Source organism: Ixodes scapularis, unplaced genomic scaffold, assembly GCF_016920785.2.
Source record: "Ixodes scapularis isolate PalLabHiFi unplaced genomic scaffold, ASM1692078v2 PGA_scaffold13__105_contigs__length_92229423, whole genome shotgun sequence".
NCBI classification, from domain to species: domain Eukaryota; kingdom Metazoa; phylum Arthropoda; class Arachnida; order Ixodida; family Ixodidae; genus Ixodes; species Ixodes scapularis.
The window spans coordinates 35,351,390-35,368,912 of NW_024609839.1; the positions used below are offsets into that span (position 1 = coordinate 35,351,390).

The window sequence follows — 17,523 nt, forward strand, 5'->3', positions numbered from 1 at the left end:
TCACGGCTCCGCCCGATCCTGTCTGCAGTCCAGCTACAAGTAGGGCTAGTTGCAGCTCTGAACCTGCTGTGCCAGGTCCATCCGCGCAGGTACGTTCGTCTAAGTCTCAATTGAGCAGTCCTGTGTTTCCAAGTCTCGAGGTTCAAGATCCTCTTCAACCATTCATTCCGATGGCGACCAGCAGCCCCGCTGTATCTAATCCGGGAACACCTTCCTCCATGCCTCCCCTTGAAGAGAGCATGAACGGTAGCAGTGCTCACCCCTGCGGCCCGGAAGCAACCGTGACTACGCCAACTCAACTCTACAGTCGGCCAGTACGTGAAAGAAGACTTCCACAGCGACTGAAGGAATACGTGTTTTCATTTTATGGAAACAGTAATCTGTTTTCTTCATCTGGCAATTATCATGTGCAATGAACTGAAGCGACTTTTTTATTTTTAATGTCAACTCTCACGAACTGACTATTTTGCACTGTAATGCGACTTTCCACGCGGTTGTACCTGAACTGAACAGTGTTGCGCCCAGCTTAATATAGTAACGATGCCTGTTTTTTGTTTTGTTTGTTTGTTTGTTTTTTTCTTGTCTAGCGTATCATAGACAATTTACTAAGTGTGTCGGTTTTGAACAGTTGGAATTGTCTGTGTTACCGCTGCACTGTTTTTTTATGGAGGGGAGATTGATTAATTATTCATATACGCTCTAAAAAATGATTTTTTTATATACCATGTGCAGGTATTTTTGTTACTACGATTCTGTAAATATGTCGTGTTCCTTTTAGGTTTCTTTTTTTTATAAGGGGAGGAGAATGTAGTGATTATGTTTAAGGCCGTCTTTCATTCAGAGATGGCACCACCTACAATGCGCCGATTGCACGTGTCACGTGTTGTATGAAACCACGGGCCGCGTGGCGGCAAGACACGATTCGGCCACCAAAAATATGGTAAATAAATCTGCTCGAGGCGCTCGCCTCAGATCTGCCCTCGTCACCGTCGAGATCGATTGCCTGTCGTCTCGTTTTCATTGGCAGGTTGTGCCCCGGAGCCGGCCGACACCATCCATGTAAGCGCGCATCTAGTGGGGTCCAAGGCATGCAAGGCTTGTTTGACCCCACAGCACCGGAGAATTACAAAAGCCACCCATCTGGACCACACTCAACATCAAGATATACTTCAACGAGGGCTGAACACTTTCCACCAGTACACCCAAGCCATTGGCCTGGAATTATCCCCATCTAAATCTTGCTACATGCGCGTCTGCAATAATGCTGCCCGCAAGAAGCTAGGGACAGACGACCTCGATCTGAAGGTGGGTCAACAAACAGTCCCCAAAGTTGAAACTATGAGAATTCTCGACCTCCAAATTCACAAGACCGGCAGTGCCAAAGAGTGGCTCGTATCCATAAAGAAATCAGGCCACTCTATGCTTCACCTTATCAACCGCGTCTCCCAAAGACGCGGAGGTGCTTGTTCTGCGATTGCCACGTGCCTCCTGAAGGCCATTTTACAGCCTAGGATAATCTACCAAGCACAATTTCAGAACCTGACAGAGACGCAATAGAACTCGCTGGAAACTGTCAACCGGGCAGCGATGCGCAGCATTACCGGCCTCCCGATGCATACGCCTATTAAGCTGTTACAGGAGCATGCTCACCTGAATACACTACGACAATTATGTGATCAACGCACACAAGCCCGGGTTGCCAAACATCAACTGTACGCTTCAGAATGTCATAAGGAAACGTCATACATTGAGAAGATACAGCAGCTGCCCCCCTGGAGTTTCTCCTGCTTTACCACCAATAAGACCTCCCGCCGTAAGGCACGTCAAAATCCCAAGGCCCATAATCCAAAACCTTCTTCTCCGGATCACTGTATCCTGTACACGGACGCTGCATGTACGCAAAACGGAGGAGCTACTGCATTCGTCAGTCGCACTCATCCCCACCTTGACGACCAGAAGAAGTTTGCTACATCGGACGCATCTCCTTTGCTGCTTGAGCTACAAGCCACCTATGAAGCCCTTCTCGCAGCCTCCAAAGATCACTCCATTGATCAAGTGACCATCTTCACTGACTCCGCTCAGGCCATTAGGCACCTGAAACAGACCAAACAAGCCATGAACATTGTTCAAAAGATCCATCGTTTACGACACCATTTCGTGGGCATGGTCGTCATCGACTGGGTGCAGGGCCACGGCCCTGCAGAGGGCAACATAGCGGCTCATGAGGCGGCCAAACGGGCAGCCTAATCAGAGGACCTGCAGAGCTACACCCTCCCCATGGACATCGTGGCGACACTTCTGGCCACTAAGACCAGGATCCGGGCAAGCACGCGAGCTGTCATACCACCGTGCACCGCCCGGGTTCCCCCTGGTCTGTCCCGGCTCCAAGAGGTGTTGCTCCGGCGCATTCGCACTGGATGCATAACACCGGCAGTCCTCTCATCCTGGTGAGGGGACCACAGCCGCATCCCTCCCGCCTGCCCCCACTGCCCCGCTCCGGCGGACCAGGTGGATGTTCGCCATCTCATCTGGACCTGTCCGGGGATACGGGCGGATCGGGAGCACTACGTCCTCCAGGCGGGGATACGGTGGGACGATCCGGAGGCCTACAAGACCTGGACGTTTAACAACGCCTGCGCTCGAAGCCTTCTAGACTTCGTTCATACCGCCGGCCTCCCCGCTTTCCTTTAATTCCTTTCCCACTTAGGCCTGCGGGCCTTTCCTCTGGGCAATAAACAACAACAACACTACTCACAATTACGGGTTCGCCAAGTGCGCACTCGGCACGGAATCGTTTAGATTGCTGTACCGCCATTAATACTTACCGTATATTTTCTTCAAACTTCATAAAGTCACCTTTTACCAACATTTCAACACTGTCTTCTAGCCTTTGAGTGTGCTTTGATTTGTGAGGAAACGATATATGACAGACCATTTTTCAAGACACCGTTTGAAACAAACGCTTTATTCATTTCATCAATATGATCCTGACTTGTGCCTATCTCAAATACCTTACTCAAGACACTCTATTTCAATTACTTTTGGTAGTAATTTGGTATCTTGAAAATACCTGCTTTCCACTGGCCACACATCGTTCATTGCACACCACCACAGAAGAGAGAGAGAGAGAGAAGCTGCTTTTGTGCAAAATTTGAGTGACGAGTTAATCTTCTATAATCTTCTAGGGGAGAATAGCGACGTCTGACCACGTCTGAGACACACAAAAGAGAGTCCCGATGAGAGGGGAGTTGCTCCTTACCACATCTCTGGTGGTGGCCGGAAGACGGAAGTGCAAATCATGCATAGATTTGATTGACAGTATTTGAAACTTTATCTTAATTACATTTCTCAGTCTTTGTACTAATTTTCATATCTCAATTACATTAAAAAAAAAAGGAAACTCGTTGTAGGAATATTTTAACCGAAGAGGAACCGGCCCGTCCATGATCAAGTTGAAACGCTCGCAAACTTGAAGCGGAAACGACCGAACAAACAACAGAAAATAAGCCAGAACCAAAAGGGCAGACAAACAGAGACAAACAGAGAGAAGAAAAGGAAGAAGGGCAGAAGACGAAAAAAAAAAGTTTTTTAGATGTTTTTTTCTTCATGTTTTACCCGTTACTGCAACTAATGCTCCTGTCTTTTGGTAGTCTGGCACTTTCGGGAACACAGTGTATGGGAAGTGGTGACAACCGAACAATGAGGCAGGGGGACATGTAGACCCTTTCAGGCAACATTTCATGGGCGCCGCCATTTTGACGTCACGTGACCCTGCCGTCATAGCCGACCTTCAGTTTCTCGCCGTTGCTCCGCGTTGTGTGCTGCACCGGCCACCACCGGAGATTTGTTTTCGTGCTCTTTTACGTTCAGCGTTGAAATCTTGAGTTTTCCTTAGGTCTTTTCGATATTTCGGGCTTTAAATTAATCATTTGATATCTATATTTCAACATAGCTCATGTATTTTCTTATTTATAGAATGGAATCGGACAGCGAATGAATCGACGATACAAGATTTTGGCCTACCCTACCGAAGAATCCGGTATAACTTTTCGCTATCCGGATTATGGAACCGGAAATCTATCTGGATTCTATCTGAACTCTATCTGGAATTTAGGTTTTCAGAAAATATTCCTTTGTCTGCAATCTGGATTTCGGGTTTCCAGTAACAAATTTCCGGTTCCATAATCCGGATAGTGAAAAGTTATGCCGGATTTTTCGGTAGGGTAGGCTTCAGAGACCATGTAAGTTCATCACATTCCTTCGTTTTGTCTCTGATAAAGGGCAGTCAACACCATTGCGACATAGGAGGGCGAGTGTGAGTGTCGTTCGATACATTTTAAGCACGCGGTCGATGGCCGCCTTGCTGCGTTGCTCCAGGACCAGACGTACAAGACCTTCCACCAAAGATGATGAGCGATGCTGACACCGACGGCAGCCGCATTTTTTCAAAGGATTGGCGTCCGCTTTGAAATAAATGAAAGGGTACAACTTCGCACCAATGATCAAGGTATTCGGCCCCATAGATTTGACAACCTTCATAAACGGAGGTAAGATCCCTCCGCCAGCCCTAACTTCGAAGCTAACTTTCTGCTTTCTCATCTCCATTTCATACCTCCTCATGTTCACTTGATTCATGTAGGTGTTGGATACAATTGCATGTATAGGAACAGCGGGGATCATAAGTCCTTCGTGGTGACAAGCTTAATCGAATTGAGACGCTGGTGAAGTTTTTCGGTGTCGGAACGGTCGAGCATCTTCGACGCACTAACCACAACGGCTCGTCGAATTATCTCAAATTTTGCGCGAATTGTGTTGTCGTAGCGCTGCTGGGCCAGATTCTCGGCCTCAACGGATTACCGCAGAGGAGCAAGACTGCTTGTAGTTTGTGCACAATGTGAGAACTTTGCAGAAATGTCATTTGGAAGTGCAAATGAATCTGTTAAAACTGCCACAGCTTGGATAATGAGCAGGGCCATTCGGACATTGCTTTGCTGGTGCTGGTCAGTGATGACAGTTGCAAGGTTACGCTGAAGAGCTGACATGTTACTGAGACGAATGAGCGTTGGTACTGGTTTTGCGTACATCGGGGCAATCAACTCCTGCCAGTCTGACTCTTTAATACCAGGGATCCCTGCTGGAAAAAAGAGCTAAAATCTCATTCATTTTTGCACCAAAACCAATGTGCATGAATGAGCAACCCGATGAAACTTGAATGTGAAATTACCCTAGAAACCCACAAGCTGAATATAGAAAATGAGACAAAATGGATATGTATTTCGGTGCGAAAATGAATGTGCCCGAATGAGCAAAATAGGCAGACTGCCATGAGCGGTTATGTGCTTTGTAAGGAGGATTCAATCGTTTTGAATGAGAATGCAGGATAGAAACGAATAAGCATCAATGAGCTGAAGAAGTGAAAATCCAGCAGCAGTAATGTGAAATTTTAAGGGATTTGTATGTTATGCTCATTGAATTTTTAATACTATTTCAATGGCAGAAAATATCGCGGGAAAGGTCTACTGTAGCTGCTTTTAATGCGGCAAGCACACTAAAAAACAGCTACAGCAAACCTACCTTGCGGCGAAGTGAGAGACACTCCAGTGTTGAAACACAAATTTTACTTTTCTGAAATAATACATGTGGAAACATAGGAAGCGTCGTCCTTGACAAGCATAGTTCCAGAGACACTTGGTCCGTTATTCTTGGTCAGTACCTAGCGCATGCCGCACGTCACGGCCCAGGTCACGTACGGCGCTGTTTATGTGTGTGGTCAATGCTGCCATCCGCTCAGCCAACACATCGCCACTGGCGCCATGTTCACGTAGCCAGTCCTCATAGCATGCTGGAAAAAAAAATGCAACTATTAAACTCTGCATAATTTTGACAGAGAAATTTGTAATATTTAAAACAACCTAAGTGTGGGGTAATTTTAATCTTGCAGTATGCAGATATCTTTTTATCTTTTATATAAATAAAAAAAATGAGATACGTCTATCCTTTAGTTTATATTTGTGGGCATGACGGACATAGACGGCTGGATAACTGTCAGAATATGTCGACAAATTACAAATATATGGCAATTAACTTTTTATTTAGTGGTTTAATGAGGCATGTTGCAATCAGGCACGTAGCCAGGATTTTGTTTTGGGGGGGGGGCGCCCATGACAAATTGATGCATGAGGGGGAGGGGGGAGAGGAGGTCCCAACAAAATGTAAGATTTGGGGGGGGGGGGGGTGGCGGGCCTCATGGGGGCCCCCCAAAATAGCCATTATTACAGGCTAACCCAATTTCGACAATTCGTAAAAATTTGTCGCTTTGAAACGTTCATTGTTAAAATTTTCTTTTTCGTTGCCTAACTCAAGAACTGCGCACCAAAAAGAACCTGGGAAGTTTTGCCGATAATGGTCCATAGAAAAGTGACAGTTGTTTTAGTCATCTCGTCACTATCTGCACAGCATATCCTCGGTAGTTGCTCCACAGTCAACCACCAATTGCAACATGCCCATTAAACCATTTTTTAACAGGTTTTGGTTAGTTAGTCAATACAGGTGATGGTTATCCACCCATGTAAAAATTATGGAAGAAAAATGCCCTGCATATTTAAAAGATGCCTAGTTAAATGCATGCAACTTTTACCGAAAAAAATCTAGTGCACTACTGTGAAATATAATATACCAAACAGGTAAAAATAAATGTTCAAAAGGTTCGATACGCTGCACATTATTTCGTGTAGTATTTTTTTTAGTAACATCTCCAAAATCTCCATTTGTTGGTTATATTAATCTGTTGCTTCTTCTTCACCTTGTAGTCAGGTCATGAGAAATATGGCGGCCCTGTTGAATGTAATCAGTTAGTGATAAAACGGAGTAAACACGGAAAGTGCCGTAAACTACAAGCTACTCACCTTCTAGCACATTAAGTTTTGTTGGAGTCAGTGGTGGCTTCGCAGCACCTCCATCATTTATCAAACGGTTAGACACCTTGCCACTCGTAGATCGATTTTTCAAAATATTGCGTCCCCATATGGCAGTAGCCAGACTCCTCACAAACTTGGACTCTTTTTTTTGTCGCTGACAGGCGACCCATTGGTCCAAACTAAGGGTAACACTGTCATTTACACAGACCTGCAAATGAAGCAGAGCAATGGATATAAATAAAAACAATAAAGGCTTCATTTGTAATCCTACGAAGCTGTTGGAAATGACAGCAAGTACACAAACTTCAAATTAACCGACAGTTCAAGCCAGCTTTATTTCATGACCACAATCTTAAAACATCGATCGGCCATTTTCTAATTGCAGATTTTAAGAGCAGATATAAATCTAGCTTGTGGCTTCTTTATAATTTTGTCCTTTCCAGTACTTTGTCAAAATATTAAAAAAACTAAAACGGCAACCACAGGCTATAAAAAATTTGCTGCATCAGCTTACCGTTCTTCCGTCAGTTCTGAGTTTAGCCTTCTTCACGATATCATGCTTGGTGTTTGCATTTATTGAGCATCCTTGACGGCGCAAAAAAAAAAAAAAAACTAAGTTAAACATTTTAAATCACCATGGTTGTCTTAGGCTTTTTTTTTTTTTTTTTTGTAAAATTCATGCTTCAGAAGGAAAGAGATACGCACCTGCTCCAGTGCTCTCGAGCTTTGATTTGATGCTGTTTACACCCTCAAGAATCACATCCAGAATGTCTGTGTTTTTGGCCTCTCTTGTCCGCATCTTTTCAACGTCTTCCTTAAGTTCCCTTGTAGTTTTTTTAGGGCAAGATACTTCTGATGGAGATCGTCGTACAACTTTTTGGGAACAACAGCACCATCATCCCCACTGTCTGTATCACTGTGGCTTTCGTACCTGGCATGCTTGGCACTCCGAGCCTCTGGGAAAAGTGGGTTCTTGCGCTTCTGAGACAACTTTTCTGAAATTATTTGCTTCATCTTTGCTGTTGCTTCTCTTGTACGATTCAATTTCTGCTGAGCCTGCACTATTACAAGCACCATGTAGGGAAAGCTCCAGCATCTTTTGATTTCATTGGCGGTCACATTTTCATGGACACTCTTGTCAAAATAATGATTGTAATTTACACCATTTCTTTGCTCTGCCAAAGAAAAATTTAGTATATAATTGCAATAAGGATTTCTTCCAATACAATTTATGTTTTCAATCACAGCAAATTATATAGAAAATTAGTAATTTTTGTGTAAAACTCAATTATGCAGTTTCTTAATTGAAATTTTAGAAAGAAAATCAGGTGACGGATTGTCTGGGTGCTATTCTCACTGCATTACTGCACTCGGCTTATCAAGCCTTTGAGAAACATCACTAGTATGTTGACTAATTAACGAAAATCTGTAAATTAACTGTTTGGGGCTATGTTGCAATTGTAGTTAAGCAAACCATTGTTAGGGTACTATCGAATTGAAACAATCTGCAAAAGGGCAACAAGCTTTTAGATATTCAGAGCTGAAATTACGCCTTTTGTGTCCTGGTTAAAAAACTGCATACTGGAAGGAGCGCGTTATGTTGCGCTCACATAGTCGTTTTGGTCTGGCTTGCGGGTTTTTAGTCAAGCCATGAAAGGCAAAATTTATATCTAAAAACTTGTAGCCTTTTATAAATTGTTCAAATTCGGCAAGGCTTTAATAATAGCTCCATTTAAAAGTGCAATTGCAACACTGTCTAATAAACGGTTCTAATGTCAACCAATCACAATAAATATAAGGACAACATCCACATACATACCTATTACCTTTTCGTTTTTCTTAATAGAGAAAAAGAACAAAAATTGTTATATATTGTTTTACACTAGACAAGATGTATCAGTCATACTTAACCTCATTTCTCTGAATATTACAGAAAATTTGTAATCTTCCAAGGTGTGCTTTAAAACTATATGGGGGAATAAATAATGAACTACAGTACCAAAAAACCGAACAGACTAAATGGAAAAACAATATAATTTTAATTTCAACCAGAAACCAGCTAAAATCAGTTTTTTTTGTGAAGTATCAATTTTCATACTTTAATCTGTATTTACCTGTTAAGGTCATTGTTTTATTCAGTTACCACTTGTAGTGACATTTAGTCTTTTATTTCATAGTGTAAATAATTTTTCGTGGCAACACAGCTCATTTGTACATATTATGTGAAGGCACCGGAGGGGTTCTATGATAGTTCTAAAAGGATAAGCAGCAACAAAATGCTTGCCATTTCAACCCGAAGAGCTGCTTGGTCGTCTTCCGAACTGCTGTGCTCAACAACCTGGTCAAGGACTTTAGGTAGAGGGATCCTCTTGCCCCTTTTGATCCTCTCCTCGATCGACGACTTTGAGTCTGCAAAGTGGTACACACAATAACATATAGGGCAAGTCTCCTCTGGTGTGCTGCTGTGAGGAACTGCATTGATATATATCACCTGCCAAAAGTAGTATTTGGGCTTTAAAACAGCCCGGCTCCCCTCCGTCTGGAGTCAACAAAGCATCATAGAGGTGACCCTTCTTGTAGTCATCCTCACTTCTCGGTTCAAAGTTTTTAATTGCAGATGTACTGATGATAGTCTTAGGTCGTGCTGTTCCAGTAAAATATTGCACATATGCGAAATTCATCTCTGTAAGAAAAGAATACAATCGAATTTAATGTGAAGTAATCGCATTATGTTCAAACAATTCCAACCGTCACATCCGCATGTGGTGGAGAAAATGTGGCTGATCAGCGAGGTAATTTATTACACAAACAAAGCACCAAGGCAAGACGAGACTACACCAATTCCCGATTAATATTTTTATATTAATTATACGCCTTAATCAACCGTGACAGCGTGCGGTCTAGAGAAGCTCGTTCTAACGAACGCAGTTTTAGCGAAAACAGTTTCTTCGAGCTGCCTCGAAAGTCGAAACTCGGTTTCGAGAAGATGGCAACCCCCGGCATGCTGCTTCCGATGTTTCTCTGATTCATCAGCCTAGCTTGCCGAGTACTCAGCGATGAACCCTTGTAGGTGCGTGCTCGAACTTGAGATTAACATTCCTTCGAGCGACAGCGAGCGCGCGTAGCATGGTTTGCTTGCAAGTGTAGGTTCCCGCCGTGCACACATCGCATTTCTCTAAACCACACTTCGATAAAACGTACTCTTTTCGCTTTATATATAAATATGAAAGAAGAAGAAGAAGAAGAAGAAGACGAAAAAGAAGTGAGAGAAAAAAAAAAAAAACGCGTGCAACGCAGTTTCGTTTCGCCGATCCAACCATGCGCCGGCGCAAACTGCTGTCTGAATCGCAGTTTCGTTTCGCCGATCCAACCATGCGCCGGCGCAAACTGCTGTTGAACTATATTTTACTGCAATAAAATCTTACCCTTTCTTCCTGTAGGAATAGATGTCCTGCGGTCTTTTCAGCAACTGAAAGCTCATACGCAGCAGGTGATGCAACCAAAACTAGCAGCTCAACTGGCTCAACCGGCTCAACTGAAACCGCGCGCCGACTCCGGCTGGCCATATGGCGAGACGGCCACCTAACACCCATGGCAAATACAGAAGAGAAGGATAACTCTAATAAAAAAAAATTAAGTTTCATTTTACAACTTAGAATTATATTTAGTTCAGGACGTTGTTATTAGCACTATAGACTGTAAAGATGGTTTTGTTTACAATGCGGTTTATGGCGCGATGGCGTGCGTTTCACGTTTTCGAAGTACCCAGGTCCCCGGGTAGCCATCCCGCCAATCCCGCTACTACAGCCACTGTACCGCTACTAATCCCGCTTCCCGCTCTTCCCGCGTCATTCTTCGCCATTATTGCTCGTCAAACAAGCGCTACGTCGATTCTGCCGAAACTTCTGCATCTGAAACGGCATTATGGCCAGTCAGCAGCGGCCGAAGCAATACCGACGTTACCTGGCACCTTTATCCGAAGAGAGCGTGCCGCGGTCGACGCGTGCTCGGTGGCATCAGACCGAAAAGGTAGGCTTTTATAGTCGGTGAACCGTAAGATTTTATTGACGAAATCTTTTTGTTGTCAGATTCTTGCTGAAGGCGCCCCGCGACCTTTGGAGCAGAAGTCAGCTGCGCAGTCTCACAATCGTGGAGATGTGAGTTTGTTCATTTCAAGCGTTACTTCATGCATGGTCTTTCGTTGTTAAATACCGTGTGCGTTCGCTCTCGTCTTTCTCTGTATCGAGCCACTGCTTCCAACCTCCGGCTCCTATGCTTTGCTGCAGTGCTTCTGGGCTGGGCTTTGTGAGCGAATATCTGACGAATAGGCGATGAAGCTCGCCCGACGGCGCTCGATGTGCGCGTGCGAACGCCCCGGGGCGAGCTTCGTCGCTTTTTGAACACAAATATGGCAAAACTTGCAACTTGCTTTTTGGACACAAATAGGGGAAAACTTGCACTTGTATGGGAAAACTTGCAACGAAAATCTGAAAGAAAATTCTATCATGTAAGACCCCACACGGCCCAAGACCTCAAAAGCCTTGACGATGTCAAGAACGACGACGACGACGTCTTGGAAATCGAAGACGTCTTGGGCGCCTTAGATTGAAATCTTTGGAATACGGACAAAAAATTTAAGAAAGCGCGAAATTGACGTGTGGTGCTACTCGATCGAACATATAATGTCCCTATAACCTAAACTCATACTGTGCGTGCCGTTCTTTCTCATGTTCAAGCTTTCTTAATTTTTGTCAAATACTGTAAAACGTTTTTATTGTGCGGCCTTTATATTTTTTAAATCCGGCTGGGACCATCATGGCTTGCACGTGACGTCAAAGCTGCTCTTCTTGCTGGTGGTGAAAGCGTGCCGTTAATGCACTGGAAGCTGCGCCGACTCGTTTCCGCCCGCTGGTAACGCTTGTTTTTAGAGCGCAGCTCTTAGGGGCCCGTTTCCAACTTGAGCGGCGTCGGCGTCGGCGTCGGCGTAACCGCGCGGTGCATCATGGGAAATGTCCCATAATGCACCGCGCGAGCCCCCCACCGGGGTCACGTGACCTCGTGGGGGGTCACGTGACCCCCCGAAGTCACGTGACTCCCCTGAGGTCACGTGGCCCCCTCCTCGAGGTCACGTGACCCCCTCCTCGAGGTCACGTGACCCCCGCCGATGTCGCGTGACCCCCCGATGACGTCATCGTCACTGATGACGTCACCGGAATCCACATCGTCATCGTCATCATCACTGATGACGTCACCGGCATCCACATCGTCATCGTCATCATCACTGATGACGTCACCGGCATCCACATCGTCATCGTCATCACCGATGACGTCACCGGCATCCGCATCGTCATCGTCATCATCACTGATCACGTCACCGGCATCCATATCGTAATCGTCATCATCACTGATGACGTCACCGGCATCCACATCGTCATCGTCATCATCACTGATGACGTCACCGGCATCCGCATCGTCATCGTCATCATCACTGATGACGTCACCGGCATCCACATCGTCATCGTCATCATCACTGATGACGTCACCAGCATCCACATCGTCATCGTCATCACTGATGACGTCACCGGCATCCACATCGTCATCGTCATCATCACTGATGACGTCACCGACATCCGCATTGTCATCGTCATCATCACTGATGACGTCATCAGTGACGTCACTGATGTCGTCACCGGCATCCGCATCGTCATCGTCATCATCACTGATGACGTCATCAGCGACGTCACTGATGACGTCACCGACATTCGCATCGTCATCGTCATCATTACTGGTGAAGTCATCAGTGACGTCACTAATGACGTCATCGGTACCCGCATCATCATCGTCACTGATGACGTCATCAGCGACGTCAGTGATGACATCATCGGCATTGGGGGTCACGTGACCCCCAAGGTCACGTGACCCCCCCCTGGTTAGTTTAACCCCCCCCCCCCCCCCAGTGCCCTTCCCTCCTCCTCCTCAAGAGCTGCGCTCTAATTCGGCGTTACAGGGAGTTGTAAGCGGCTTTCATTTTTTTGGTTGTAGAATTAGTACTGTAAAGGCTATGCACCACCACCAGAGAGGATCAAATTATGCTGGTGCAGGCTATTCCAGGGGTCCAAATCCAGGCCTTTAAAGGTTGGATTATTTGTGTACGGTTAAACTAAGTTCTAAATCTTTTCTAATTAGTGAAATTGTGGCTCGCGAGCAGCAATAGTTTTACAGCATCTGTTTCATGGGGTCCATCTTGTGGGGAAGGAGGATGCCCTGCAAGAGCACGTTCTTCAGAGCATGAAACATAATTTTCATGTGCCTTCCCGCTCGACTGCTGGTTTAATCTACAGGGTGAAACAAGGAGACGGCAGGCTCTTTAAATCGACCGGAAAATTCGGTTTCTTAACCTATCGCGCTACGACTTTGTGCAGCGTTGCCCACAGATGGTCTTTTGAAGGTCTTTTGCAAAATATAGTGCCTGATACTGCTCGCATTGGTGTTGATGATATGCCCAATGCTATTTGATGTGAGACAGTATATTGCCTTTTTTTATTTGTTGCTGTAAACACTCTTTTATAGGGTCCGCCATGTTCTGGACAAGGGATTGAAGCTTGTTTGACCACTGGCCACCTAAGTGAGACAGACTGCAGTGGGCCAACTTCTCGACAGAGTGAGATTTCTTTGGCTGAAATGTCACCGGTGTTGCTCTCGGGTGAAATTCCGCAAACTGAAAGTATGTGTGAGGAGGCCGAGTCTCCGTGCAGCGCAGACAGCCTTTCGAGCTTCTCAGTTAGCTCTCCGGGGAGCTCAGAGTGCGAAGAGAAGGACATTCAGAGCGAAGGAGAGCAGCCTGGCTCTCCTACTGAACATGTTTCTGATGCACCATCAGCATTCAGCGTCAAGGGTTTTGACTTGACTACTCAAATTTGCAAATGTACAACAACGACCGTAGCGGAAGTGCTTGTTCTTCTGCTGTCATTTCTTGCAAAGCACCGGCCTACTGTGTCAGCTTTGGTTGACATCCTGCAGCTCTTCAATGTCGTGTTCCAGAAGGACATCCTGCCTAGTACAAAGTACCTGTTCAACAAAGCATTTTCCAGTCCCTCCCTCATGATGCAGTATCACATGTACTGTGAGTATTGTCTAGGATATGTTGGCATCCGAGAGCAGCTACGTTTGCAACAGTCAACATGTCCACATTGCCACCAGAAATTTTCAGTGACAACTTCACCCTACTTTCTCATGTTACCCCTTGCACCAGAACTAAAGTTCATGTTGGAAAATCAACCAGGGTTGGTCCAGGAACTTCAATACAGGAATGAAAAGAAACACAAAAATATATCCTGTCTTGAAGACATCTTTGATGGCACTCTGTATCAGGAACTTTCCAAACCTGGTGGCCTCTTGTCTTTCTGTAACAATTTTTCATTTTCTTTTAACACTGATGGAGCTCCAGTGTTCAAATCTTCCCGTGCCTCTGTGTGGCCTATTCATATCATGCTAAATGAACTACCACCAGTGTCCAGGGAAAAGAATTTGCTGCTGGCAGGCTTGTGGTATGGTAAGGGGGAACCAAACATGGATATGTTTCTGAAGTCATTTGTAGATGATGCAAAGCATCTGGCTACAATAGGAGTTACATGGAAGCATGTTGATGGTACCCTTATTAATAGTAAATTCGTTGCAACCTGTTGCTGCGTAGACAGCGTTGCTCGTCCTGCGATGCAAAAGTTAATGCAGTTCAATGGCTATTATTCTTGTGGGTGGTGTTACCACCCTGGTGAGAACGTAGGTAATGTTGTCAAGTACCCTGTAGGCCCAGAATGCTACCCCGACAGGACTAATGCGACAATGGAAAAGGAAATGGAACAAGCATTTGTAACGAAGACAACCATTTTTGGTGTCAAGGGCCCGTCTGCATTGATAAACATGCCAAAGTTTGGGATAGTATCTGGGTTCGTACCAGACTACATGCATGCTGTCCTTCTTGGGGTGGTACGGCAACTAGCAGAGCTATGGTTCTCGTCTGTTGGTGAAAAGTTTTATATTGGAGAGCCCTCGACTGTAGCTAAAATTAACAAGAGATTAGAAAGGATGTTTCCCCCCAAAACTGTTTCTCGACTGCCAAGGCCCATTTCTGAGCGACGGTTCTGGAAGGCGTCGGAGTGGAAATGCTGGTTGTTGTACTATGCTTTTCCTTGCCTGGATGGCATTCTTCCAAGAAAATATCTTAAACATTTTGCTTTGCTTTCACAGAGTGTGTATGCTCTGCTCAAGGACTCTGTGACGCATACAGATGTGAATAATGCCGACCTTATGTTGACCGAGTTTGTTTGTGGGATGCAAGAGTTGTACACGAAAACGTCAATGACATATAACGTCCATCTTCTCACTCATCTGCCGAAAAGCGTAAAAGAGTGGGGCCCGTTATGGGCCCATTCTGCTTTTGCATATGAATCTGCAAACGGCTTTCTTTTAAAATTAGCAAAAGGGACACGAAAAGTACCTCTGCAAATAGCCAAGAGTTATCTTTTGTACCGCTCTGTGTACTACTTCGTTAAATGCTACATCAGGCAACAAACAGTGCAAGAGTTTTGTGAGGGCTAGCTTGGGTCAAAGCGCTTAGTGCATACAAATGAGGTGGAGAAATGCCACCTTATTGGCAAAGGCTTAAAACATGGAAGTAGCCACAATTTTTTTGGTAGCTCTGTTGTTTTACCTGGCAGTGTCTGTACTGTGTATAAAAGGGTGATTGCAGGAGGTGAGTTGTTGCACTCTAAAGAATATGGTAAATGCAAGCGTCGCAATAATTCCTTTGTACAATTGAAAAACGGGTTGTGTGGAGAAATATTGAAAATCTGTGTATACAAGGAAAATGGTGTTCACCGTTGTGTGCTACTTCTTGAAGAGTATGTCTCGTCAAGAACGCTTCATGTGACCCATGTAAATGAGTATTAATCTAAGCAGAATGTGAGGATTGTCTCAGCAGACACTGTCTTGTCAAAATTTGTTGTCATGCGGTCAGGCAACAGGTTATTTGCCAGCCTTTTGCCCAACTATTATGAAAAGGAGTAACCATCATGTCATGTTAGTAGGTATGTTTGATTTGCCTACACCACCTGCACTGGTACTCTCAGTGTATGTACATCACTGTATCCTACTTGTTGGTGCAGACTATCTTGAGGACTCTTTAGGGGCTTGTTGTGTTTGGTCTCCAGGATCGAAATATTGTAACAAAAGGACGAGGACAGAACCACTTGTGGTGTCTGTCCTTGTTCCATTATGTGAAATGCCTTTAATCCTGGACAATGCATACCGTAATTACATTGCCCTGCACTGTACACTTTCTGCACCATGCAGGTGGGTGCAGCTAAATCAAGCATACCTACTGACATTAGCAGGGTGTCTACCAACCTAAAAAAGCTATAATTGCAAAGGAACTTTTGAGCTTCTGAAAAAGTCAGGGAAATCATGAAAAACTTAGCTAAATCTGAAAAAATGATCACTGACTTAACAGAGCCATCTATGTAGCATTTTGTTTAGAGGGAAACAGCCATATGGTTTTGGCGTCAGCCTTTCTTGGCATGTGCGTCCCTCCTGCCGCACGGAACTACAAGTGTAGCTAGTTCTGAAGTTTCACATGTAAAAGAAAACCTAGAAAAGTCTGCGAATTTGACATGTAATAGTTTGGTAGACACCATGATTAAGCAATAATGTAGGGATAATTGCTCTTTGGGAGAAGTCTGTTTTCATAAAGATGAAGGTGACTAGGGCTGTATTAAACAAGAACACGTACAATGGGTTACTGTATGCAAAATGCTTTACTTTTGTACTGTGAAAGGTTGCAGCTTCCAGTTAAAATAAAGCACTGTATTTGAAAGAGCAGTTGTGATATTCTTGTGTACCAGTACCTACTACTGCTTTACAGGCTGCTGCAAGTTTGTTCCCTGCATGAAAATCTGAATGTTCATACGATTGGGACTTCAGTTCTACTCGGGGCACTACACTCTAAGAAAAAAAGGAGTAGTACTTCCTCCCTTAAGGGACGAACTGGCGTGTCCAATATGTTACCACCCTAAAGGAGGAAAATTCCTCCCACAGTGAAGGGAGGAAACTTGCTCCCCTCAGAAGGGAGAAAAATTCCCACCTCTATCTGAGGAATGGAGGGAATTTCCTCCCCCTTGAAAGGAGGAAAATTCCCACCTCTGTCCCAGGCACGGAGGAAATTTTCTCCCTCTTGAAAGGAGCAAAATTCCCACCTCTACGAAAGACATGGAGGAAAGTTCCTCTCCCTTGAAAGGAGGAATATTCCCACCTCTATAATAGACATGGAGAAACTTTTCTCCCCATTGAAAGGAGAAAAATTCCCACCTCTACCTTAGGCATGGAGGACATTTTCTCCCTCTTGAAAGGAGAAAAATTCCCACCTCTATCATAGACATGGAAAAAATTTCCTCTCCCTTGAGAGGAGGAATATTCCCACCTCTATCATATGCATAGAGGAAATTTCCTCCCCTTTGAAAGGTGGAAAATTCCCACTTCTATGTTAGGCATGGAGGAAATTTCCTCCCCCCTGAAAGGAAGAAAATTCCCACCTACATCTCCCCACAAAAGA

General features: G+C 44.7%; 1 protein-coding gene across 1 annotated transcript; it reads right to left on the reverse strand.

Annotated features, from left to right (window-relative positions):
- Nucleotides 1–5,696: 5,696 nt before the first annotated feature.
- Nucleotides 5,697–8,056, reverse strand: LOC115331017 (BEN domain-containing protein 5-like). Its single transcript, XM_040222098.1, has 4 exons — nucleotides 7,623–8,056; nucleotides 7,432–7,502; nucleotides 6,906–7,125; nucleotides 5,697–5,842 (listed from the first exon to the last, which is right to left on the reverse strand). The coding sequence occupies exons 1-4, from the start codon at nucleotides 7,714–7,716 to the stop codon at nucleotides 5,697–5,699; spliced, it is 531 nt and encodes a 176-aa protein (XP_040078032.1). The 5' UTR covers nucleotides 7,717–8,056.
- Between the last annotated feature and the right edge of the window lie 9,467 nt (nucleotides 8,057–17,523).

What these genes read in the sequence shown, in the direction of transcription:
- LOC115331017 (XM_040222098.1), bottom strand. Translation starts at nt 7,716, where the DNA reads ATGCGGACAAGAGAGGCCAAAAACACAGACATTCTGGATGTGATTCTT. An exon ending in GCTCGAGAGCACTGGAGCAG is followed by an intron (nt 7,503 to 7,622) that starts GTGCGTATCTCT and finishes TGCGCCGTCAAG; the next exon opens with GATGCTCAATAAATGCAAAC. An exon ending in AAAACTTAATGTGCTAGAAG is followed by an intron (nt 5,843 to 6,905) that starts GTGAGTAGCTTG and finishes TTTTTTTTCCAG; the next exon opens with CATGCTATGAGGACTGGCTA.